Genomic DNA, 26,382 nt, shown 5'->3' with positions numbered 1-26,382 from the left:
CATGAGTACGATGGCTTAACATCATGAATACGATGACTTAACCCCATGAGTACGATGGCTTAACCCCATGAGTACAATGGCTTAACATCATGAATACGATGACTTAACCCCATGAGTACGATGGCTTAACCCAATGAGTACGATGGCTTAACATCATGAATACGATGACTTAACCCCACGAGTACGATGGCTTAACATCATGAATACGATGACAGCCCCATGAGTACGATGACTTAACCTCATGAGTACGATGGCTTAACATCATGAATACGATGACTTAACCCCATGAGTACGATGACTTAAGTTACGACGGCTTGACCCCCCCCCCCCTCATACGATGACTAAGTCGTCCTACTCAGAGGTTCAGTCATCGCGCTCATGAGATTAAGCCATGACACTGAATGGGTTAAGTCGTCGTACTCACTGGTTCAAGTCATGGTACTCAAGGGGACTGTGTGGTCATCGTAACTTACAGAGGTGCACCTCAGTTCCTTAAACACGAACGGTACGATCCTGCGATGCATTCCTTGTGTACACGATTGTCTTGGCCTTTGACCTGACCTTTATAAGGGAGAAGTGGAAGGCCAAGCAATCATGCTTATAAGCGGTGCACTGTCGCGCTTGATCAAGAGCCTTACCGTCATGCTCAAGGGGTCGTATCGTCGTGCTCAGGAGTCGTACCTTCATATTCAAGAGGGTCGTACCGTCATGCATAAGTGAACGGACCGTCATGCTCAAGGGGTCGTACCGTCGTGCTCAAGAAGTCGTACTTTTTCCTCGGGGGTCGCACCCTCGGGCTCAAGAGGCCGTACCTTCGTACTCAAGAGGTCGTACCTTCGTACTCAAGGGTGTCGTACCGTCGTGCTCAAGAGGTCGTACCTTCCTGCTCAAGGGTGTCGTAGCGTCGTGCTCAGGGGTCGTACCGTCGTCCCCAAGGTGGTAGTGGAATGAGTGGTGTGCGTGACAGACCAGACGAGGTTAGGTCCTGGCAGTGTCCCCGCTATGGCCGGAAGTCGAGGGGGGGCGTGGTTAGTATCTGGGTATTGGGGGCGGCGACTGATACCGCCCCTCAACAATCCCCCCCACCCACCCACCACCACCACCACCAACCCCCCCCGTCCAACCCCCCACAACACCCGCCCACCACTCCACCACACCAACACACACTGCAGTCTTGGCACCCAAGATATTCTCATCGTCTCACCTAAACACTCCTCGGTGTCTCCTGTCCTTCAGGAGAGTTCGTGTGCTCCTCCCGCGCGGGAAAACCGTTGTCCAGGAGCGGAGCCATGGAGTTGCACCATCTCCCCCCCCCCCCTCCTCCTCCTACTCCCACGGACGGTCTCGTGTCCTCGCGAGGGACGCCCAACCGGCCTCGAGTGGCGACCGATCAATCCACGTCCAGGACACACTCTCCCTCTACACCCGCAGCAAGTCATAAATCCCCACAAGAAATACTTAAATGAATATATCAGTCCAGAATAAAATCCCACGTAAAGTCTCTGCCTCAAAAGCAATATGACCCAAGTTCCCCGTTGTATTCGACCAGAGCCGAACTTTGACGTTGCTCCGCTGAAGAAAACGATCAAACCAACTTAAGTGTATTGTGCCTCGCTCATCGTGTCATATTCCACAACTCCGTAAAAGATTGTCCAAGAAAGTATAAACCATGACTGTGGTTTAAGGTAAAGATGTGGTTTAATATGATGAAGCATACCTTCGTCATCAAACTCGGCCGAGCAAAGGTCTCCCACCAAAGCCAAACTAGAATCTGTTTAACCATATTTCCAATGATATATATATTTTTTAATTGCTCTCGAGGATAACAGAATAAAAATTTCGAGATTTTGAGATGAAATTACGAAAATTAGTCTTGCGCATACCCAGCAAAAACCAGCCTCTGATTCGGTCGTGTTTTCTTTTCCCCTTCCTGCGGAAGATGCCTTCCTGTCTAGGGTAGATCTGTTCAACATCGTACATCTAATGGGATACAGCCCTCTTGGATTATTGGATTATTTCCATACGATCCGCATCTAATCCTCTAGTGTCTTACACAGTCGATAGTCAAATTGTCACACTTCTGTTAGGAAAGCGATCTCGGCCCCCTTGCGTGGCACCTTCGGTAGTGGATTGGGAGGCTCCACTGTTTTGAGTGGCTGGTGGTAGGTGGTAGGGACGAGTTGCAGTGACTGGTGGTAGAGAGGAGCAGCACTGCATAAGTAGGGAAGGGCAGTAGTGCTCAGGTGGGTAGTGGTAGAGACGGGCAGCACTGCTCGGGTGGTTAGTGGTAGAGACGGGCAGCACTGCTCGGGTGGGTAGTGGTAGAGACGGGCAGCACTGCTCGGGTGGGTAGTGGTAGAGACGGGCAGCACTGCTCGGGTGGGTAGTGGTAGAGACGGGCAGCACTGCTCGGGTGGGTAGTGGTAGGGACGGGCAGCACCGCTCGGGTAGACACTGGCGGGGTTGTTGAGGAGGCAGCCTCTCGCCTCTCCGCTGGGGTTGGCCCGGAAGACAGGATATGATTGTGGCTGCTGGCTGGCTGCATACGTGATTGCTTGGGGGGTGGTTAAACTTTTTTTTTTCGCATCCCCCACACTAACTGTGAGGACACGAGCTAACTGGGAGGCAGAGTTGATGAAATCTCAATAGGAAATTGTCAGTAAGGTAGCTGCGTGCCACAGGGTTCACTCTGGCGCCAATCCAGTCAAGGCTGAACGTAGGGTAGCTGCCGGAGACTCAAGATGGCCGTGAGGAGAACAAAGTCATTTCCCGGCCTTCTGCGGGAGACCATTGGAGCTGGCTGAGACGGTGCGTTCTGCCTTAGTGTCTGAGGACGCCCTGGGAGGAGCTGCTGGAGGGTACACTCACCCGGGGGAGTTAAGGGTACCCTAAACGTTTCAGTCGGCCACTCCACCTGCCCTAACGCTCTACAAACCACGTGGAAAAACCTCCTATGCGTCCATCTGACGTCACTTGCCGGAGTTGCAAGCCTCTCGCCTCACGTCCGGCCCAGCGTCAGGCTTGGCGGAAGGAGAGACCACTTGAAAATGGGGGAAATAGTGTTCGCTTCAATCCAGAAGCTGAATGAAAAATAGCACCTTGTTTTTCAAGTGGAAGTGATGAAAGGAGGACACTATGTGGATTTTACGATCCCCTGGACCGGTCGAAAGATGTGAAAAGAAGCCGACGATGCTGACCGGAGGTGATAAACAGTTTATGTGGTGTGGTTCCTCTAGGATAAAAAAAAGAAAGGAAAAAACTTTGGACGTCAGACGAGAAGTTGGCAGCAACGCTGGTGCAACGGCCTTGTGGCACATGGCGCCACATGCACACCGCGTGTATGCGGGTGTTGACGTATTTGTGCTGCACCTCACTCAGGAACAGGGAAATGAACTCCCTTGAACTGACAGGGTCTTCTGACAAGATGGAACACCTTGAGCTCCTTTCCGTCCACTGATGATGATACAGCGTCGACGCTGTATTTCCTTATATTTTTTGTAACTTCATTCTAACTTAGTATCTTGCTGTGTCTTCTCGTCGTTCTCTCATTTTCCCGGTTTAAGGAATTTCTTCTTAAGTCTATTCAGACACTTATAAGCGACCGGTCATAATTAACGTTTTCAGTGGCGCTGTACAAACCCTACCATTGGGCGAAAGGAGTCAAGGCCGGTTGTATGCTTTCAAAATTACAGATAAATGTCGATCCAAACTTTTCTGTCAAATCTGATCAATTTAGTTCTCCCGGTTGCCGCTATATAAACAGCGCTTGTATGCTGACCAACATTGGAGAACCATGGCAGCTTTACTGAACTAGAGTGCGTAAATCTACCTTCTACATCAACTAGGTTTTTCAGCACAATACACTGCTAGAAAGTCGTCTTTTTATATAATTTCATGGGGAGGTCGTGAAACACCGAGTAAACCATGTACACACAGGAAACTGGTAATAATTATGAATCCCCGCCAAGCTGTAATCACATCTCTCCTCCCTCCCTCCCCTTCTCTCTTCAGTCATGGATGATTCCATGGCTGTCATCCTTTTTTCCTGTTGTTGCTCGGTTATCTTCATTCGTTTAGTCTTTTGTTTCCCTAGACCTTCTCTAGACCTTCTCTATCAGATCAGTATGTCATATTGATTTGAGGTAACCAAATCTCCGACAATTACTCTAGCTTGGGGTCCAAATTGTGATTGGAGCAAGTTTTCGGAACATCGTGTCCCCATACATAAAGTTATTTTTGATGCTCAGTCATAATTGTACCTTCAGATCTGCCCCTTGTGTCAGACACTTCTAATGTTGCTGCCAGCAAGGTAACTCACCTTCAGCAGTATATCTTAACATGACCAAAAATTTGAGCCTGTCTAGGTTTCCACCATGCTGTATACTCCTCATATACGTTTAGCATTGTCTGCAAACCTCTTCCGACATGAGTCGCCTACTTCTAGCCAGAGGCAACGGGCGCAACCTAGTCCAAACCGTGGTATCCATACTGGTAGCCCACCGCTGACCTCTAGCTTATGCTCACTTCCACTAAGGTAATTATCGATCCACTGAAGGGGTCTACCCTCAGTGATTCGCTCCCATGCGTACTTATATATTTACTCAGCGTGTTTTCAAGAGAGTCAGTGTTGGTGGGTCTTAGTTTTGCGTGAATGATACAAGGGCATCCCGTGGCGCGCACTTGGTACTGATAGTGTTTGTGTGGAGGTGGAGGACGTGAGCACTCCGTTAGAAGGTTTGTGGCGGGCGGCCAGGCTCACTATGGCGAGGGGGGAGCATCAGGAGGCGCGGCCATGGGGCTAGTGAGTGGCTCGTGCTACCAATTGGTCTTAACAGGTGGACAGTGAGGTGAGACGTGTGCTCCAACTACTGCTGGCGTGCCACCTAGGTCCTCACGTATTCCCCATGTCACTGCCGCATCTCGCTCACAACCGGCTGCACGCAATAGTCTGTTGCTGTTTGAATTCCCTTGTATTCCTATATATTCCCTCTGCGGCCGACTGACATACGTCCTCCAGTGTTCCTCTGATAAGTACGTGACAGTCGATAAATGCTTCAACTTTGTTGTTGGGAATACTGGAGAATTTACGTAGATAAGCACGAAGTAAAGGACAAGCACCAGTATAACATCGAAGAGGACCATTATTCATAATGCCAATAAGTCAAATAACCTCACTCTAGGAACACAACAGAGGAACAAAACAAAACAAAAAAAAAAGTGGTACACCTTGGATTATGGTAACCTTGTAAAGAACGGAATCAAAGCAAATAACTTCTCTTAAAGCACTTATATACCCGAACCTAAAGCGAATAGGTTTTCAGCATCATTTTTTAATAGTGATACAATTTTCAGAACTCAAAACTATAGAGAATGACAACTTCGGACTCATCTTTCGAACGCCGACGGGAGACGACGTATCATACACTTGGGAAAAATACTGAATGGTCTGGTTTCCAATCTACGCTCGAAAACTTCCTAGACGGGGCAATGTATATGAACGATCAGAATAATACCAGTAAAAAAAGGAAAATGATACCTATGTAAAAGGAGGATGCGCCATATGTAGAGGGAGAGGAGCTGTTTCATCGCCCGGAGCCCGAGGCAATATTATGGGGCAGCGAGAGGAAATAATCGGGTAAATAATCGAACAAAATGTTTCCATACCTCATTAGTCGGGCTGTTGTGGTGCCCCGGCAGCGGCCACAGGTAGTCTTAAGAAGCAGATTGTCAACTCACGTGGTCCCAGATCAAGCTGTTGGGCAAAGACGAAAAATTAGAATTTGCGCAGGTATTACCAAGACGCAAAGTGGCATGCGTATGACATCTGCATAAATCAAAAGGTGTTATAAATACAAGAGGGAAAGTTTCTTAACATCATAGGCCAGAAATGTCATCTCATCACATACAAGAAACATGAGACCGACCTGGAGAGAATTAAAACTTCCATATAGAATAAATAGCAAGTGTGCTCGAATAGCTAAGGTGTAGAGGTACGGTAAGTTAGCGTAAATGCACGCGCGAGGCTTTATAAACAGCCTAACTGATCGGAGGAGCAACCTGTTTAGGTTTCACAGACCGAGCAGTGGAAACAGACGAGCCTTCACAACCATGTTAAGTCAGTCAGAGTTTTGAAGGTACTTTGTCCAGCACAGGCCCGCGACTGTGGTGTTAATTATCTCGGCAATTCCACGTGGAAAAAAAATAATTCTTGATATACTCGTCTGCATTCTGAGAAATATAACAGACCTGAGAAGGAAATTGTCTATGGCAGGTCACCAGATTCTCCCAGCCACCTCAACGTGTATTATTATTATTATTATTATTATTATTATTATTATTATTATTATTACTGCAGTACTTGATAATAAAGGCGAATTGTCTTGTGTTTGTAGGTTGGAGCGAAGCGGAGAATGATGGCGGAGGAGGGAGCGCTCCCGAGGAAGGCGCTGAGGAATTGGCGCCCGAACTCGAGGGTGTGCAGTCCGACCAGGCGGGGCGCAGACGCCAGCGCCAGAGGACCCATTCCAAGACCTACCGCACATCCTCCTCTAGCACCAGGGTCATCCGTCCAGGTACTCCATCACTAGGGTCGTCCGTCCAGGTACTCCATCACTAGGGTCATCCGTCCAGTTACTTTATCACTAGGGATATCCGTTTAGGTGCTCCATCACTAAGGTGATCCGTCCAGATACTCTTTTTCCCCTATCCCAAAACCATCAAGGCACGTCCCTAAACGTCCCTTCCTCCCTTCAAATACCTGGGTCATCTGTAAAGGCGCTACCATCTCGATATTTCCTCTGCCTGACCATTTATCCATCCCAAACTCCAGTCATCCGCACAATTACTCCATCACCCAACATTCCCTCTAGCATTACGGTCATCCAAACAGTTACTCCCATCTTTCCACACTCTTCTCCAACACTAGAATTATCTGGAGTTATTCTCTCTCTCCCGCAGTCCCTCACTGAGCAAGAATTACCCATCTGTATACAAACCCTTCCAGTCTCGTCCTCAATAGCACCGGTCATCCTCTGAGATACAAATGCCCACACACCCAGCACCATTCATTAACCCAAGAACTCCCTTTCTACCGCTCCCTCTCACTAACAGAATTATCTTGCTCAACATTTTCTCCACCAACAAAGTCGTCCACCCAGGTACTCCCCCACAACAGGTCTTCGAGGCACGCGTGGCTCTTAACCACAGTCTAATATCACCCGAGCTGTAGGTCCCACACTTGTAGTAAAAGATACAAGTAGATTTCAGTTAGAGGTCTGACCTTGGCACTCCAGGTACCAGCTGGACTGTGGTAAGTTTTTAAACGGTGGTCCCCTGCTGAAACGTATCTAGAGGTTTCAGGGGGCAGTACAGGTTGGACCTTCACCAACCCACGCGTTTCACTCCTCCCAGCCTGTCATTCATGGGAGAGCTAGCTTCTGTCATCGTAAAGTGCCTGATCATTGAGCACACTGCATGAACCGTAGCTTCAATGTGTTTGTTGCACTCTGACTCAAGCTTCTGTAAGTATAAATTGCTTGACTTTACGTGTCATGGCTGTTCCCTCTTTGTATTGTGATCTAGTCTCCGTCTCATGGCGCCTGCAAGTTAAAATTAAGTTGTAACTCATATTTGCCTCAGCCTGTCGCCTTATTCTAATGTAAATTTGAATTTGCATGTAATGATATGTTCGTGTTGTCGGTAGATGGAAGGCTGCGCAGTTAAATGTTATGCAGCTGCTGTGGTAAGAGCTAGGGATGGGGCCCCGCGGACCACACCCAGGCCGAACTCTTACTTCTGGGTGAATCTCCAGGTTTCTGTGGGGGAGGTCCTGCTCATCCCTGCTGTGCTTTCTTCCTTATATACCACAAGGCAGAAGGTTTTCGGAGCAGCAGAACAAATTTAGCTCCTTAACATCTTTTCTTTGTGTTAATGAATATGTTCACACATAATTCGACAAATCTCTACCATTTCCTTGTAAAGATATTATGCAGGAATGTTGGCCTTAGGACCCTTTCTAAGGATTCATAATATCCTCTGGTACCATAAACTGGAGCTTGTGGAAAGTCAGGTCAGCAAGAAATGAAATGGAGTTTGCATGAACTTATGTGTATATTTTCACTCAATTCCCATATTCATGTTAGGTACATGTAGTCATGCACATCTAGAGGGATTTTTTTTTTTTCAAGAACTATGGTCTCAGACCTCTTCTTCGCAAATTAGCAAACAGCATAGCTGTCTAAATCTGAGGTAGACTTGCTGCCTATACTTAAGCATTTCATTTCCGTATTACGGTAACATTCACTTCTCAAAGCTGAAATAAACTGCGGTTTCATTACTCGATATTTTCTGGCCAAATTTTTCAATTTTACAAGAGAAAACAAAGAAGTATTTTGAGATTTATGCCGCGGAAACCTCAGAAACCTAACATATCCTAGCTGTTTTAAACCCAACAAAAATAGGGACGACTTTGAAGCACCGGGAAAATGTGGGATTTAAACACATACAAAGAATTTATGACGAGGAAACCTCATATATCTAACCTACCTTGGCATTTTTAACCCCTAACTAATATAAGGACACTGAAGCACAGGGAGAATGTGGGGTTTAAACACATACATGCAAAGTTATCTCTATCCAGCGTAATTTGACACCGACTCTCGGGTAATTTTTACCAGAGAGGATAAGTAAATGTGTAATATGAGATTTTATGACGTGGAAACCTCCTAAACCTAACCTATCCAAACAATTTTAAGCCCCTAACAAATATAAGGTCTTTGAGGCATAGGGAAAAGCGGAGTTTAAACAGATACAGATACAGCGTAACGTAACACCGTCTAACATAGCCATATTCACGGGTAGTGTTGCGTGAACGCAGTGAATGTTCCATTGTTCTAAGTTGAGAATCAAAGAAACCTGTCAAAATATTGTCGTCGACACCAGACCTAATAGCATAATATATAACAATTATATCATTTAGTGTATTACCTAATGATATGGAAAAGTATCGAAAAAAGAATTGATAACATATACTGGGTTCTTGAGCTACGCGTCGCAGAGGGAGGTGAATTTGGCAGCCTGAAATTGGCGTCACGCTAGCACTTTCTGCGTTATTTTCTTTGATTAGTTTTCCTAGTGATTATCGTTTTTCGAATACCCTGTAACACATGTCGTTTTTCGAGTACCCTGTGCCCTGTAACACATGTCGTTTTTCGAGTACTCTGTGCCCTGTAACGTCGTTTTTCGAGTATCCTGTGCCCTGTAACACTTGTCGTTTTTCGAATACCCTGTGCCCTATAACACGTCGTTTTTCGAGTACCCTGTGCCCTGTAACACATGTCGATTTGCGAATACCCTGTGCCCTGTTACACGTCATTTTTCGAGCACCATGTGCAGCAGCACACGCATACAGAATCAGTGTGTTAGTCTTTCCACGTTCGTTCAAGGATAACAAAAATGGTTTCGACTTACCAGCAAGCAGCCGTCATTCTGCACATTATCATGATTTATATTTTTTTCAAAAGAATTTCTTCGTACATGCGAGGCCACTGAACAAAAGATATATACTTCATACTGTAGCTGCAACGATCACTTGGTCAGAAACAGGCGATTCTGATGTAAACAAACATTTCAGATGTATTAGGAATATCAACAAAAAACAATATATTCACTTAAGCAGCTTATTGAAAATATATGACGAAAATTTTTTTAATTCAGATTTAGTTATTCTACTTGGCTCAATATTTTGTTGACATGAGTATCTTCATTATTGAGGATGGATCTTGATTTGACCACCGAGTTTGGCATCATCGTTTGTACGAACACACATCTAACTAGAAAAACGAGATAATGGGAAAATCGACTCAAAAACTGCTATCATGGCACCGCATTCAATAAAGCAGCAGGTCCGTTTGATAAAAGGGGGTAAAAAAGAAGTACAATGTTGAAAATGTTCAATTATCAGAAACTGTAGGACTGTTAGAAGGCATGCTTTCTCAGACAATATCGATATATTTAATCAAGTACAAATATCTAAGTTATACTGTAATTCGGTGTTTTAAGGAGCGATATAATTCACCTGCGCTGTGGATAACATTGTGGACCCAGGAGTGCCTTCCAACATGAGAGAAGCTCTCTGAAAATCACGAACTATTATAGTCCAGACTTTTATCTCCCATTAAGACAACCGTGTTCATTTGTCTTCTTATCGGGGAATGTTTTGCAAAGTTCATCTCACCCGAACCATAGGAGAGGCTGTAGGTCTAGTGACACACAACAAATACACCCATACCTTGCACTTGGCTCAGACAGAACTAAAGTTCCGAGTTCCGAGGATGAACTCTGTTCTTTCGCCACCCTTTTAACATGAGGTAATTCACGAGTATCTTTGTCAAGGCTAACAACTGACTAACATACAGAAGGAAGACAAGAAATACCCAACCGTTATGTCATAGTTGATTCTCATTTACCACTAATGTCAAATTAGAAATTTATGGTGTAAGACTGGATGAAAAATATAGGTCTAGACGATGAGGATTAAGGGCATAGTATTTGTTGTTACAACGCTCATCCGACTGGATTGGAAGACAAAGAGTTGTCAGTTCCCTCTTTGAGCACGACGGTAACCCCACCCTTGAGCACAAGGCACGACCCTTAGGTACTGAGGGCCTGATCTCTAACCCTGACTTTTTCAGGGTCTTTATTGCCGTGCTCAAGGGCCTTAAAGTTGGGCTATGGAAACTACGGAATCCGTACTAGAGTATCTTATCCACAGGCAATTGTACGGTAGTGCTGATGTATTCACTCCATAACCTTCACTTGCCCAAAAAATCTGTTTCCACTCCATGGACACAACATTTCAGCTCCTAACCTGACATATCAGTGGCGCACACGAAACATGCATTCCCCACACCCACCTTCACCTTGTTTGATCGTAAAGTTGCAACAGCTCTGCGAAGTTGCATTCCCATTTTCATAATTACTACGACCTCTTCCCATCACAGTTTCCCGGTGACATACTGATCCATACTGTTGGGCTTATGTAGCTTTTAATTCCAGGTCATGGGTTGGGTGTACTGTAGAGTCTACTTCTGTTAGTCTTATTTTCCTGTACTTTTAGTTTATATTTGATGCTTTATTAGAACCTGAAATATACTGGAGAGGTAGAGCGACTTATACTCTGTAGAATCAAGTTATACATATTCGACTACAACACCTATTTTCATGAAATTTCATGGGTTCATGCCCTCTAGTTCTACGAATGACACTTTCTTGGTTCTACCAATTACATTCTGGGCTTACTTTATGTTTCCACCTGTTTATACCCTCTTGGTTCTACCAGTTACACTATGGGACCAGCCCAGTTACACTTATGTTCCACCAGTTAAATTAGGGTGAGCGAATAGGTCTGTAAGTTCCACCTGGGTACATTCTACTGTGTTCTAACACACACATTCTGCAGTTCTTAGGACCCAGCACTTATATTCTGGTTTACCAGTGCATTGCAGTGGCACTGGAGTGGCTTAGCTGTGTTGCTCTGAGGGCGCCAAAGTGGCCTAGCTCTGTTGCTGGGGCGCCAAAGTAGCCTAGCTACGCCGCTTTAAGAGGCACCACAGTGGCCCTACTATGTTCCTGTGGAAGAAACAAAATGGCCTAACTGGGGTGCTGTTAATAGTGGTCTAGCTTTATTGGCTGAGGTACCAGTGTGGCTTGGCCTTTTTTTTTTTTCGCTATGGAGGCGCTTTTAAAGTACTTTTTCTTCGTCTTTGAGGACATGTGTCTGAAAAAGGAAATAGGGAACAACTTTAAGACCTTATTAGTAGTCTGGTTATAGCTTACATGTGTTAATGGGAACCGCGTTCACTCTGTAGAACATGCCATTTTTAGTGTGGAGATCCAGTTGATTTCTTTGTGTAGAACCTGGCAATTTCATTATGTAGAACCAAGAAGTGCCTTTGTAGAACCAACGGGTTTCATTGTAGAATGAACCAGTTTCACTGAATAGAACCAGCCATGTAGTATTATTTGAATATGTAGATGTGTTGCTGCTTAGAACATATTAGTCAGTATATAAAGCTATCTAGTATTAGTAAGTAGAACTTGCCACTTTGTAGATAAAGCCAGTTTCACGATATGGAATCTTTTAGTTTCACGTTGGTAAGCCTACTAGTTTCATAATGTTGAACCCACCAGCTTCGTAATGCAGAATCTACATGTTTCATCGTGTAGAACCTACCAGTTTTAACTTCATGCAACGTAACAGTGATCGACCTGTCTGTGTTCTCATTTTTTGCTCTGTAATTTAGCAAATTTTACAGTAAGAAATTATACATATTTGCTTTGCAGAACCTGCCACATCAGTCAGCGAGACCCGATACATACATGGTAAAACCAACAAGTTTCATGTTAAAGTCTTTCGAAATCTCTCTTTCCAAAATTTATATGTATATACATTATTTATGTATACTGAAAGCGATAGGTTTCACTGTTCACCTAATGAATTTCACTGCAGGTTATCTGTAGGTTTTATGACGTGGAAACTGTATTGCTGTCTCTAGTATCTTTCAGTTTTACTTTTGGGAACCTTGTTTGGACTTTTAGCATGAAGAGCTTACCTATCTAAAATCTTTCTTGTTATAGAATTATTTCCATATTGTATTTTTGGGAATGAAAAATTCTTAATATTTTTCGTATGTTCTTGTGTATATAATTTTTTTTTTTTTATCCAGAGCGTTTCCAGTAGTTATATTCTTCAGCAGTCTGTAATTATTAGCTTTGGGTTTATTTCCATACTTGTGCTTTGATTATGATGACATTTTCTTTAAACGGGTTTTTAGAAACTTCTTACTATGCATAGCGTAGACTTAGGGCACAAGGGACCCGCCTTGTCGTGAGGTGGAACATGTCATAAGGCAACCTTGGCATGTTCCCTCAATCTCCAAGTGGGCCTGGTGCCACACCTGCCCGCATCATGGTCAGAGGCAAGGTGTGTCTTGAGTAATAGTAGTGGTAGAGTGCACAATGTCCATGGTATGTTGGCAGGAGACCACCATAATTATTCTTGTGGTCACCAGGGGACGCTGAGGGTAGGAACGATCCTCGGCGACAGGGCGGTGTCGTCTACGGCCACTCCTACGTCCCGTCTACCACTAAGCGGGGTAGGGACAGGGGCCGAGGCCGGTCCCGCCAATCTTCCTCCTCCACTTCCTACACTTCTTCATCTTCCTCTTCCACCTCGGTGACGGGCACGGATGGGGTCACCCGGGAGACTGTGAGCCGCACCACCTACGGTAGTCCCGGCTCGGGCGTTCACAACACCTCTTACACCTACACAAACATCGACCCGGGGTCCGCCACCGGCCACACCCGTGATGCCGCATCAACCGCCTCGACTACATCCTCTCGCCGCACATCCTCCAGACGCACCTCAAGGCCGAGGTCGCGAGGGCGAGGTCGAGGTCGAGGGAGGAAAGTGGAAGAGGCGGTGGAGGAGACTCCGTCCGTCGTGGATGAGCCGTACTTTAAGCGGCATCGCGGGGAGGACGAGGATGGCCAACACTTCCTTTGGAATGGTGGCGAGTACACGGAGGCTGTTCGCCCCGGGTCGTCCATCTCACGACGGGTGAACACCACACGAACCACTACCACAACCACTCAAACACGCCCTGGCTCAACCACCACCTACACTTACACCTACCCGGGAGGTTCTAGCGTCACCACGTACAAGAACACCACCACGTACACCTCCCGTATCCCAGGATATTCCACGTCGGAGAACTGGAGGGGTGGTTCCACGCAGACCTCCAGCACGCGCTACGAGACCTCCTACAACCGTCGCTACGATTCCCTCGGTGGTGGCTCCAGTAGCTCCTCCTCATCTTCCCTCTCCACCAGTGGAGTTGGTGGAAGTGAGGTAGGCTTCGGCGAGAGCTACCGCAAGAACACTGAGGAGGAGCAGACGCTCGAGTACGAAGAGGAAGAGTACGATTTGGAGTTCGCCCGCGGCCCATTCATCTCAGTGGAGGACCGCACGCACCCCTTCGTCGTGCGAGGTTTGGGCGCCGCCCCAGGTAGGATGTGGTTACCTCACCAGGCTGGAAAATTGTGGCTCAGTTAATCCAGCCTTCACAATAATCCCTCTTGTCCTCATCCCCGAGCCTTCTTATGGTGTGGACTAACCTATTAGCAACCCCTGGGACCATCTCCCCAAACAGCTGGCAACTCAAAACATCCCCCCAAAAAAACTCAACCCCTCTTAGAAATCACGCAAGAACCTCCACAGAATGATTACCGTTCATCCCATATGCTTCCAGACAGCCAGCCCAGCAGGATATCCTAGGCCTGCCAAGGGATGTAAACACTTTCCAAGGAACATTAACACTCGTGGAACTTGGTCCCAGAAAGACACCCCCACCCTCCACGTTTGCTGGACATTACTGGCTCTGGTAATTTCATCCTAGTGCCACATAAACCCTCCACTGAAATGTTCCACTCCAGCCTACCGGGATGTTGAGGCTGAAGCGGTTATGGGATGCTAGAGGGTCCTGGAGGTAACACATTAACTGGTGTGAGGCTTGTGAATGGGGCTGGTGATGGTGTTATTATCGAATGGTTGTGGCCGTCACATTCTAGTGGATATGACATATGTTGTTACTCACATTAGACGACTTCCTCCCCCCCTCATACCATTAACTCTTCACTAGTCAGTGGTGGTAGATGGTTAAGATATTAGTAGACTTAATATTAACGAGTTTATTCTACCGTGGTGAGCAAGAGGGGGCCCTTATTAACCAGTAGTGTAGCACGAGTGTTTTTATTTTGATATGGTTAAGGAGTAACGGTGGAGGTGGCGGCATCATTAGCGTGGGTGAGGTGGTGGCTCCTCCCAAGGCAGCGGGACTACGGCTGAAGGCGTCGGCCATACCACCCGCACCCATCACAGCTGCTCGGGGTAAACAAGACGGTTGCATCTCTCTCTCTCTCTCTCTCTCTCTCTCTCTCTCTCTCTCTCTCTCTCTCTCTCTCTCTCTCTCTCTCTCTCTCTGAGTCTCGTGCGTGTTGTGGTCATGATTAACTCCCTCATCCAGGACATTATTCTTCCTGTTTATTGTTTCCCTGTTTTGGTAAGCTGATTTTCATGGTGACATCTTATTACATTTTTTTATATTATTTCAGTAAAGCATATTACTTTAAGCTCATGTTGCATGCGTATACACTGAACCATCACGCATGTCAAGGGCATTTCCTTCGAGACCTCAGCGCATGTGTAGCAAATTACTGGAACGATTATCATCCATCCAGCCGTTAAATAATGTCACGAGTTGCATGTATACAAACTGGGTGGTTAAGGGACCATGGTTCCTCACAGACGGATTTGAAGTTCCCTTCCAATCTCGTGCGCTGGCGTTGGCACCAGTGATCATGGTTTATAGATAACACTGCATGTGTTGATGTGTGATAGTGTAGGGGTGCCATGGGGGCAGTGAAGAAGACGGATGGCACAAGATGCAAGTAATATAATTACAGGTGGAGCAGATGAATTCATCGGCTGTAAACAGTTACAGGTAAGTTACTGTGACATTAGTAGTAATTTGATCACGAGCGGTGTATGTGTTTGAGACACTGGTGTTACGTTACAGGGGAGTCATCTGCGTCTTGTAACACGGTTACAGGTAAGTCACCATTGGTGCTCCATGTTACAGGTTAAGTCAGTACTGATTCTACAGGCAAGTCAGGGGCGGTATTAGTTCATTTGTTGCTATGTCTGGCGAGTATTTGTATCCCCTGCTGCCATCAGCTATCGGAGAGGACAGCGTCCTAAAAAGAACTACAGGAGGCCGGGGGCCGTAGTGCTTGCTTAGGATGGTGAAGGTCAGGACCAAGTTGACACGGGTGGGGCCAAGTTGTTTGAGTTCGGACGTGTTGGCACGGGTGGGGCCATGATGTTAGGGGTGGGACGTGCTGGCACGGGTGGGGCCATGATGTTCGGGGTGGGACGTGATGGCACGGATGGGGCCATGATATTGGGAATGGGTCATGTTGGGCAGGGTAAGTCCGTTATGTTAGTGGTTAGACATGCTGGCTGAGAGGCAACAGGACCAAGTTAGGACCATACTGAGGTGGGAACAGTTATGGTGTATTGGTCAAGACCATAATGGTCGGGACCAGGACTATAGACAATCCTAGGTAGGGGTGGGATCCATGGGACCTTGCTATCAGGGGCGGGACCATCCTACACAGGAACGGGATTGTGGTGGATAGGAGCAGGGCGTGTTAGGAAATGGAATGACCCAGTTAGCAAGGGGCTGAGCCATGTCGGGAAACAGTAAACATGCTAGCAACGGGCGGGACTACTTTAGGACCATATCAGCAACGGGCAAGAACATACTAACAACAGGTTGGACCATTCTAACAACGGTTTGGCTCCTACTAGCAACGGGCCAGACCACTGAATGCTCTCACCCATTTCCATCACGTCACAAATTCTCTCATCCCTTCTCAGTACGTCTTTATTTACTTCCTAACACGACTCGGCTAGAGAAAAGAGTGGAGGAGGACCATACTGGGCGAACGTTTAGAACTGCTGGGAGCAGACACGATTGTGCTGGGAAGAAGGAACAGCAAGCAGGGGATCAAGCTTAACAGTGTGACGTTGCTGAAAAAGAGCGTCGTTCTCTTAGGGAGGGGCTGGAGCATACTGGGAGGAACCACAGCTGTGCTTAGAATCAACTTGGGCAGAGGGGTGGCTGTGCTTAAAAGGGACCTTATCATTTTAGGGAGGGGCAAGATCATACCTCGGAGTGTGTTTGGCTATGTCAAGAAGCAACAGCAGCCATGTTAGAGAAGGGCGGAACCATCTTTAAGACGAGAGCCATTTCCGTCAGTACAGTACTGGAGGCTGGGGCTCCGATGGCCTTTTTTAGATGCGTATGTGAGTGGTGATGTCAGTTTCGTGTATGGTGGAGGAGAGTGGCGGTGGGCCCAGTGGTCCAACATGGCCAGGTGTTGTGTGTGTGTGTGGGTTGGCCTTGGCCACCTTCTGACCGGCGGGGGTCTGTTGTCCTTTATCATAGTCTTTGTATGCGTGCGCGTGTGTTTGTGTGAGTGGTTTTTGAGTGACGTATTGGTACGAGCAGATAAGAAGTGGATACCATGGTACGCAGCGAGACCTGTGGTGCAACCCTAACATCTAATGAAGTTCTGGCATTTGGAGTTTAGCGTTTGATTTCTGTAAGCCATTGTGTAGAGGTGTTTGGTTTGTCTGGGATCTGACTGTATGGGACCCTGGCTGGCTAACACTACCAGTGATGGGTTCTGACTGTGTGGGACCCTGACTGGCTAACACTCCCAATTATATGGGTCTGACTGAGTGGTACCCTGATTGGCTAACACTCGCAATTATATGGGTCTGACTGTGTGGGATCCTGATCGGCCAACACCTTAGCACTGGAAGCCAGCAAACCGTGGCTCTGGCTGGCCATCAGTCCCAGGCCTTGACACCACACTCGCCATACCATAACTGTCTAGCAGCCGCGGCGGCGCACCCGATTTTTTCTCATGGTATGGCCATCATGTGGGCGGGGGATGGGCGGGGAAGTAGCAGCTGTCAGCGGTCGAGGCGCGGGCGCCACCATGACATTGCAGGGAGTCTGTGAGAGCGTGGGCGGGCGCTGGGGGTCGGGCAAGGCGCAGCATCACATGACAGGAGGGTGTCGAGTCCCTGGTAGATACTGGGGTCACTGTACGTCTTCATGATCACCCTCAGGACGTTTGAGCAAGGCAGGAATCGCCGTCAGCAGCACGGTATACTGAGGTTATGGTCGTCATGCTACCTTAACCTTTGTGTTATGCGTGTTCCTCGCCTCCGGTCTGTGTGGAGTGTTTTCCGATGCAGAATGGCACACCCGTATTTTCGACTCTTGTTTCCCAGCGATGCTTGAGTATGATGGCCTGACGTTTTGATCTGACTCATAATGAGCTAGGTCAGACACCGAGCCACCAATACCCAAGGGACGTACCGTAGTGGTCAAAGACTGTACCGTCGTGCCCAAGAATGGCACAGCCGTAACACTTTTTCGCACTCTGTAACTAGTAACGCATTTCAGTCACTGAGGCCCAGTTCCTGGATCTTTTGTGCACTCGTTAACCCGTTTTTGCGCCTCTGCCCACAGGATGGGTAGGAGGGCATAATGAATCAGCCGCAATTGTGGCAGAATCATTAATCCTTATCCAAGGGGTTAAATGCGTCTTTGATAGGATGGTGTTGCTAATAACGTATGTAACCTACTGGGCTTACCGTGTTAAAAAGTACTAGAGGCGTACACAGGTGGTGCCGGGCCATGTCCTTGTCGACAGACGTGTGCCGCACGCGTCCCAAATCCACCCACTACGTCCCTCAGTGCCGCATGCGTCCCAAGCCCGCCCACAGCGACCCTTAGTGCCGCATACGACCCAAGATCATAAACCAGGGCCTCCAGTGCCGCATGCGTCGTCCAGCGCCACCAAATCGAAAAATTTTGAACGCTTCGCGTGCTCAAGACTGCTCGAGGACCTCACTAAGTTTTCACTTAGCCTCCCCGGTGGTAGAGGAATATACTGAGCTGTCGGGAGTAGGTTGTATGCCTGGTGTCCTTGTCCATGAGCCACTTCCCTCTGCACGTGACTCCCGTCTGGATCGTCCGTGCATTCTGTAACCTCCTTCACACCGCCGCCCACGGGATGGGCAGGAATGCACGGTAAATTACATGCCTTTTGCTGCGAAATTTGTTCCACAATTTCTCCTCCCGGACGGAACCCTGCTCGAACGGCCGCTCCCGAGACGAGATCAGCCATGTGGAACCTGGCTCACAGTAACTCTTGTTTGCAGATGTTCACCTCTGCTTGTTCCTCCCTCGTCCTGGTCTTTTCTGTCGGAGGCTTGCTTCTGTAGTGGACACCAGTCGTGCGCTGCCATCATCCACTGTGTTGTCGTATATTTTTGAACACCTATCGGGTGTTCCCCATTGTAGACGTTGCTCCTCCATATTCCATGCGGGGTGTACTTCGGCAGGGAGGGGGAGGAGGGAGGGGCGTATCGTCCATACATCCCCCCTGTCGGTTGACGTCCTTGAAAAGTGGCGGGGTGTGGAAGACTAGGCTCCGTGACGCAATCGACGTGGACTAGAAAAAACACGAAACAAAAGATAAAAAAAGAACTTAGACGACGAGGCGGGTGTAGAGTGAGAGGAATGTGTGTGAGCGTGAGTGTCTGGGGGAGAGGTAGCGAGGCAGTGGAGGTGGCCAGCCTCTCCCACGCCACATATTATACCCAGTTAAGCCGCTCGGCACTTGGCTTGGCTACTTCATACACGCTTCAACACCCTATCGGCTGCTGTTTGAACGGAATTTGGCCTCGAGGCATTTGGGAAACGTATGTAGATGTGAGGCGGATGACTTTTAAGTGGGCTAACATTTATTCATAGTAGAGGCAGGAGACATAACATTATTTGGAGGGAGGGGAAGGGGTTTGTGGTGGGCGTGCACAGCTGGCAGTGGGCGTGGGCTGTCTGCAGCATGTGTGCCCACCAACAGTGTCTGTCTCCTTCCTGCACCGGAAGCCATTTTTTTTTTTCTCCCAAGATCATCCGTGTTTGGCTTTTACGCTCTCAACTCGACCCATCCGTTACCAGTGGACATGCCCCTGGATGGGGGTGTGTCTGTGCACACTTTTCGACCCAAGATAACGTAACGTAAGGTAATCTGGCTTCCGTGAGGTTGGTTGGCTCCCTCGGCGCCTTCTGGCAGTTAGATAAATAATGAATAGATACATAAATAAATCATCTGAATGCGGACAGGTAGCTTGGTTGTGTAGCTTTTGTGCTTTCAGTAGAATTTTCCTTTTAAACGAATGTTTAAAACTTGTTCATTAGAGGCATTGTCCTTCGGTTCTGAGAGAATTGTGACGTTGTGGAATTAGTGTATTGCTGCTCTGTACGTGAAGAACATCGGTCAAATGGTGTCTAGAGTATTCCTAGACGGTTTATACTTATTTGAAATTTCAAAGTTCGTATGACGTCAGTTGGAAATGAAAGTAGGCTTGAATATCATATATGACGTTGATGGTTTGTGTGTGTGAGAGAGAGACAGGTGTGCTGGCGGTGGGAGGGGCAGCGGTGATGGCCTGGCCACACAGTTTGGGTATCATTCGGTACAACTTTCTCTTGGATAAAACCGTGTGTGTGTGTGTGTGTGTGTGTGTGTGTGTGTGGGATTGGGGGGGGGTGTACCGCCCACTCTACCAGGTGTGGAGGAAATGGTTGTGGGCTCCGGGACCACACTGGCCTTACTCGGATACTTTCAGAATTCCTTACCCTCTCCATATAAAAAGACGTTCTTTTTCCTTTTTTTCAAGAGCGGTCTCGTCTCCTTCTCTCGTTTCAGAGGTCGATATATCATGTCGAATATGTCTGTAACAGCAGTCTCTGCTCCTATGAGAGGTCCGTATCTTATCGAATGATTTAAAGACACGTCTTTAACAAGAGTTAAATACTTGGGAGGGTTTACTGACGTGGGACGCACAGTGGAGCAAAGCGTTCCACTTGAGGAAGTTACCTTAGTAGGAAGCTAGAGAGTGCAAGCATGATGATGAGTGTATGAATCTTTCAGGAGGCTTGAGACGTGATGAATACGGTGATGGGTATGGATGAGTTTGACGGTCAGGTGAGGTGCACTGGGCGTGGAGGGCAGGGCTGAGGACCACGCTTTACACCTTGGTGTACTCTCTCTCCCCAGCATCACCGATATACTGGGACGCTTCACCTCTTGCTCCCCTGCTGACCCGGGCATACGAATACCTCTCTGAACCCCTTCTCCCTTCCCTCTCTCTATCTTCCTCTCAGTTATGCTTACTGCTTGTCGATCGAGGTTTTTTTCTCTCCTAATCTTCGATACCAGTGAGAAGGATGAGCATGGCGATGAGGAGAGATCAACCGAGGGGTAACTGACCCCAGAGAAACCCTTGACGGTGCTCTTTGAACTGCTAACCACCTCAGGCAGAGTTGTGGCAGAGAGCCAAGCCTTCCCGCCGTGACACAGAACCACGTCTGGCAGGCAGGGATGTAGCATAAAACCCAAGTCTTCCGATGTTTGATACAGACCGGACCTCGCGGGAGGCGAATTGCATGAAACGACCGTTGTGGCCACTTCCAAGACTCTCTTGAACCAGCGTAGCCTCTTTCCCACACCTTCGCCAGGATGTCGGTGTTGTGGGGCGGTTGGTGCATGGGCGGAGGGCACCTGGGTCTACCAAGGGCCTATCGCGTTGTAGTGTATGGGATGAATGTATTGAGAGGAGGATCAAGGATAGAAAATAGAGGGGTTTTAGTGAGTGAAGACAGACAACAGTCCACAGGTGATTTTAAGATGTAGTTTAAACCACAGGTTGGTAGAGCTGAGCACCGATATTGGTGACTGAATACAAGGGGAACACACGACACTACAGGTGAGTGAACCTGACGTGAACACACGACACTACATGTGAGTGAACCTGACGTGAACACACGACACTACAGGTGAGTGAACCTGACGTGAACACACGTCACTATAGACGAATGAACAGGAACACGAGTGAACATACGACAATGAACACGAGCGTCGATCAGCAGGTGAGTGATACGGAGGCATTTAACACAAATGACTCGCTATGAGTTAACGTCAGTGAACACCAGCGAGATAGGAAAACACAGGGCAATGAACTCATCACAGTAGTTCGCGAAATGTGGGGACAGTGAATTCAAGTCACTGCAGTACAATGCCCTGATACTAGTAGCAGTTTGACTGAACATCTCACTTATGAGGAAAGAGTTGGATTATGGTCGAGACACCCCCCAGCCACGAAGGCGTTCTGGCTTTTCCCATAAGGAGTCTTATTCCAATGAAAGGAACATACTACCTTATGAGTATGATGGCATGAACCTGTAACTTGATCCTTGAGGGTCAGGTCGAGCGCCGGGCCCGTCATACCCGAAGGGCCCGTCTTGCTGATGAGGTTTAATCTCCTGGGTTGTCCAACTTCAACAGGCACGTCTAACGCCACCGAAGGTAAGTACGACTTTGAAACAGGTTTGGTAAGTATGCTTAAGCACGCCGATGAAGCCTTGATAGCAGCTCACGGGTTTGTTAAATTATTACATACGTTATGTTAGTGTTCGGTACCTCTGTGAAGGCCATATTTCACTGCAACAGGTCCTGGAGTTGTCAGGATTGGTGATTGCCTGAAGGAGGCGTAAACGAAAATATTGAAATCAAGCGAGTGACTTTCATTCATAAGAAGTAAATGAGGGGCCATGTGTGTAACCAATGTGTGTAACCCCCTTGCCTCTCATGCCATACATTTTTTTTTTTTTTTTTTTTTTTTTGGAGATGAGATCAACTCAACGGCCTTCCTTCCCTCCCTTCTCGAAGCAGGTCTTTCCCGACACGTTTCTTGTGATTCATGTGCATGATGTTTGGCTTCGCCTTATCTCCAGCGTCTGTGCATGGCATGATGTGTTGCTTGGCTAACTGTCTGACCATGATGCCTTTATGTGTGCTACCTAAATGATATATGTATTTATGTACGAATCGTTTTCCTCACGTCGGAACACTGCATGATCATTGTGACATTTAATAATGATAATTTATTTCAGGATATATATATATATATATATATATATATATATATATATATATATATATATATATATATATATATATAATTGTGCGTACGTATGTATGCTACCTATTTCTAATGTTCGGGAGGGTTTTACAATTGTTTGTTTGTGTGTGTGTGTGTGTGTGTGTGTTGTCATTAATGATAAAGAATATTTTTAGCTCCCGTAGTTTTAAAGCAATGCTAATTGGAATTGAGGGATGAGAAAGTCCGCGACATGGGCTCGTTTTTCGTCTGCTGAGGATGATACAGCCTGACAAAGGTGACTTGTCACTCATGGCTTTATCATTTTCGGTGATATATATATATATATATATATATATATATATATATATATATATATATATATATATATATATATATTCATACATATTCGCCATTTCCCGCATTTGCGAGGTAGCGTCAAGAACTGAAGACTGAGCCTTAGAGGGAATATCCTCACTTAATCCCCTTCTGTGTTCCTTTTATTGGAAAAGTAAAGAATGAGAGGGGAAGGATTTCCAGCCCCCCCCCCCACTCCCTCCCCTTTTAGTCACCTTCTATGACATGCAGGGAATGTGGGAAGTATTCTTTCTCCCCTATCCCCAGGGATATATATATATATATATATATATATATATATATATATATATATATATATGTGTGTGTGTGTGTGTGTGTGTGTGTGTGTGTGTGTATATATAGTTTGTGGGGTTACTGGACTATACCTGCAAGTGCGTACACCACAAATGAAAAATCACCATTAACAAGGTTGTATCATCATTAACAGACAGGAAGCAGTAGGGTCTCAACAAGGACCTCCATGCTCTAAAAGAGTCCCTCATTTACCTGTTCCTATATCGGATGCAAACATGAAGCTACAAGAGGGGTTACATGATAATAATGATTATAATGATAATGATAATAAAATGGGTAAATTAATAATAAGAATAATAATGATTATTCTTTCTATTATTATTGCTGTTGTATATAGCCCTGGGACCCCTTTTATGGGGCTCCAGCAGCTTTCAGACTGTTACAATCAGAAACAGGGACAGACTTTTTCACAGACAGCATAACCACAAGCAGGCACAGTCCAACAACACTAGTTAGTTAGTTAGTATGTACATATACTCTTTTGTGTTAATGGACTCCACATAAAAGTGATAAAACTGTGAATGATAAGTCAAAAGATGGGAGAATGCATTATCTTAAGAGAACCTTATGGCCAAGAGGAGGCCATATTATCCTGCTTCTGCTGGCAGAGTGGCACTGAAACTGTAAGAGCCTCATAAAGAGGGCCTTAGAGTTACGTAATAATGATAATAAAGATGAGAAATTTTTTGCAGTCTTTTTCTTCGTTATAGTATCATTTAGACTGATAAATTTTTGAATGCATCATTATTTTGAGCTTTATAATGTTTCTTTGTGATGCCACTATCTTCTTTGTTTTGTGTTTGTTGTGAGAATGGCACTTCATAAGTTTTAATGAAGAGCTTTTTCTGTTGATAACTTTTGGTAAATTTTTCTCAGTGATTCATTATATCAATGTTAGTAATAACTCTTGAAACAATTCCATATTGTAATTATGACTGGAAGATATAGCACACATATGAAATAAAAGTAGACAAACATACCTTTGAAAAAACATTTGTCATCATCTTCATTATAATCGTCAATAGTGACCACTGTAGTTATGTTAATTTTGTTGCATAATCATCCTAGACTCCTTCATATCTCATCCCCTTCCTCAATCCACTATCATGAGTTGTTTTACCATGGCAGCAGCTAACCATGGGTATGTGTGTGTGTGTGTGACGCAGGTTATGGGCAGCGGTCATCCCACCCATGTGACCAGAGCTCTTGCTACCCTGCTACGGGCAACCTCCTCATAGGCCGAGAGAAGAGACTCTCTGCCACATCTGTCTGTGGCCTTGACCAAAGAGTAAGTAATCCCTAATCAAAGCTTATTTTGATTGTCTTATAAGGTATCCCTACAGGACAGAAAAAAAAGGGGGAGGGATCCTTGCATGAAGAAATTAGAAAAATTTTTAAAAATTTAAAAATCAGGGAACTTTACTGAAAGAGCAGAAATGCCATGAAACCTTGCAGTGAGTATTTGAAGATGAGTTACAAGTAATGAGCCATACCACAGTTGTAAATGTACTAGATTTGACTGTACTATTAAGTTGACCAAACTATGTTAGGAAACCATGTGTAACAGCATGTAGGTTTTGTTATGCTAATGTAAGTAGTTTGAGCTATACTAGCAAGCTATACCGAGTTCAGCAAATGAACCAAACTTAGCTTATGAATGTGATGTACTGCTTAACAGTGGTTCATACATTGCTAGGAAGTAGAACACATTATACTAACAGATGGGATGAAGCCTAATCGGCAAGTTTACATTGGTAAATAACCACATTGTGGTAATATGTGGCCTAGACTGCTATCAGGTGGCTTAGATTGCACCAAGTGTTACATACTATTTTATTGACCCACATTGACATGGTATTTGTACCAGAGTGAAGTGGTAAAAATCTCAGGTTGAGTATTCCTTTAATTCACAATGTGCTAATGAGTGGCCCAAACTGTGCTACAATGGCAAGATACAGTTAGGAATCAATTTAGAATAAGCTAAGAACTGGCTCAGACATCTGGGAAGCTTAGTCATATTACTTAAGTTAGGCAGTACTAGGAGGTAGCCCATGCTATGATAGCATATATCAGTCTAGTTCATTACCTAATGAGGATACATCATACTGTATTTGTGCAGCCCATATTGGTAGCTTATGTCTCAAGCTATGGTACAGCACTAAGAAGACCATAAGTTGTTAGATTGTGCCACATAAGTTGTTAGATTTGTGCCATTTTGTGAGTTTGACTGTGCTGCTGCAAGGGTCACACTGTTCTTATAAATGGAGCACACTAAAAAAGATAAATGGAATGAAATAAACTAGTTTGAAGGGCAGACTAGATGGCTGGGGCAGGTAAAGAGAGAACTAGCCAGTGAATAAGCCAGGCCAACTTCAGTAAGTGGGCCAAACTGAACTAGAAGGTGGGAAGTAGTTTAATTAAGTAATGAAAATAGATAGGCGAGATATTTAGTACGTAAGCCAAACTGGGGCTGAAAGATTTGCCCTAAGGAGGGAGATTGATGTGTATTGTCCATTCACTTGTGTCTCTGCATTTATATATCATGAGCTCATTCATATGTTTCATTTAGTTATCTTCTCATTCCAGGAGCGGTATTGCATTGTGTCCCATTTGAAGGACCATAAAAAGTGCTTCTGGTGTGACTCTCGGCCACAGTGGGATGGCAGTCCGCGATACTCACATAAAATAGAAAATATAGTTTACAGGTTTGACCCCCGGTAAGTAAGATTTATGCTTGGTAAAAGTGGGATAGGGATTATGAGCAAAAGTATCAGGGCACTCAAATGACAACCACATAGTCATTTTAATAAGTTCCACAACAGTTATTGTTAAGCAAAAACAGATAGAGCATCAAATAATAAACAAAAATAAGAAAATCAAATGTCATGAAGTAAAGGATTGAAGATTTTGATTTATTTAGTAGCCTGTACAACAGTGTGTATTAGTGTAGGATAGTAAAAGTGAAAGAACTGTATGAATGATCTACAAAATGTGAGGACAAAGTAGGCTGATTCTTCTCACCTCCCTTGAGAGTTAAGTATGGACTAAATGAGTGATGCAGT

At 45.9% G+C, this 26,382-nt stretch overlaps 1 protein-coding gene across 7 annotated transcripts in view; it reads left to right on the top strand.

Annotated features, from left to right (window-relative positions):
* Positions 1-26,382, top strand: part of LanB1 (laminin subunit beta-1) — a 96,163-nt gene that overhangs the window by 17,584 nt on the left and 52,197 nt on the right. For 4 of the 7 annotated variants that reach the window (XM_071671583.1, XM_071671580.1, XM_071671581.1 and 1 more), the window contains exons 3-6: positions 6,393-6,572; positions 13,071-14,066; positions 24,487-24,608; positions 25,907-26,037. In XM_071671583.1, the coding sequence (XP_071527684.1) occupies positions 6,393-6,572; positions 13,071-14,066; positions 24,487-24,608; positions 25,907-26,037 (1,429 nt within the window). The remainder of the gene's footprint in view (positions 1-6,392; positions 6,573-13,070; positions 14,067-24,486; positions 24,609-25,906; positions 26,038-26,382) is intronic. The other 3 variants (XM_071671586.1, XM_071671585.1, XM_071671584.1) reach the window with 2 other exon arrangements.

Source organism: Panulirus ornatus, chromosome 16, assembly GCF_036320965.1.
Source record: "Panulirus ornatus isolate Po-2019 chromosome 16, ASM3632096v1, whole genome shotgun sequence".
Classification (NCBI taxonomy): Eukaryota; Metazoa; Arthropoda; class Malacostraca; order Decapoda; family Palinuridae; genus Panulirus; species Panulirus ornatus.
The sequence above is the reverse complement of the archived record's forward strand: the minus strand, read 5'-3'. Positions and strand labels throughout refer to the sequence as shown.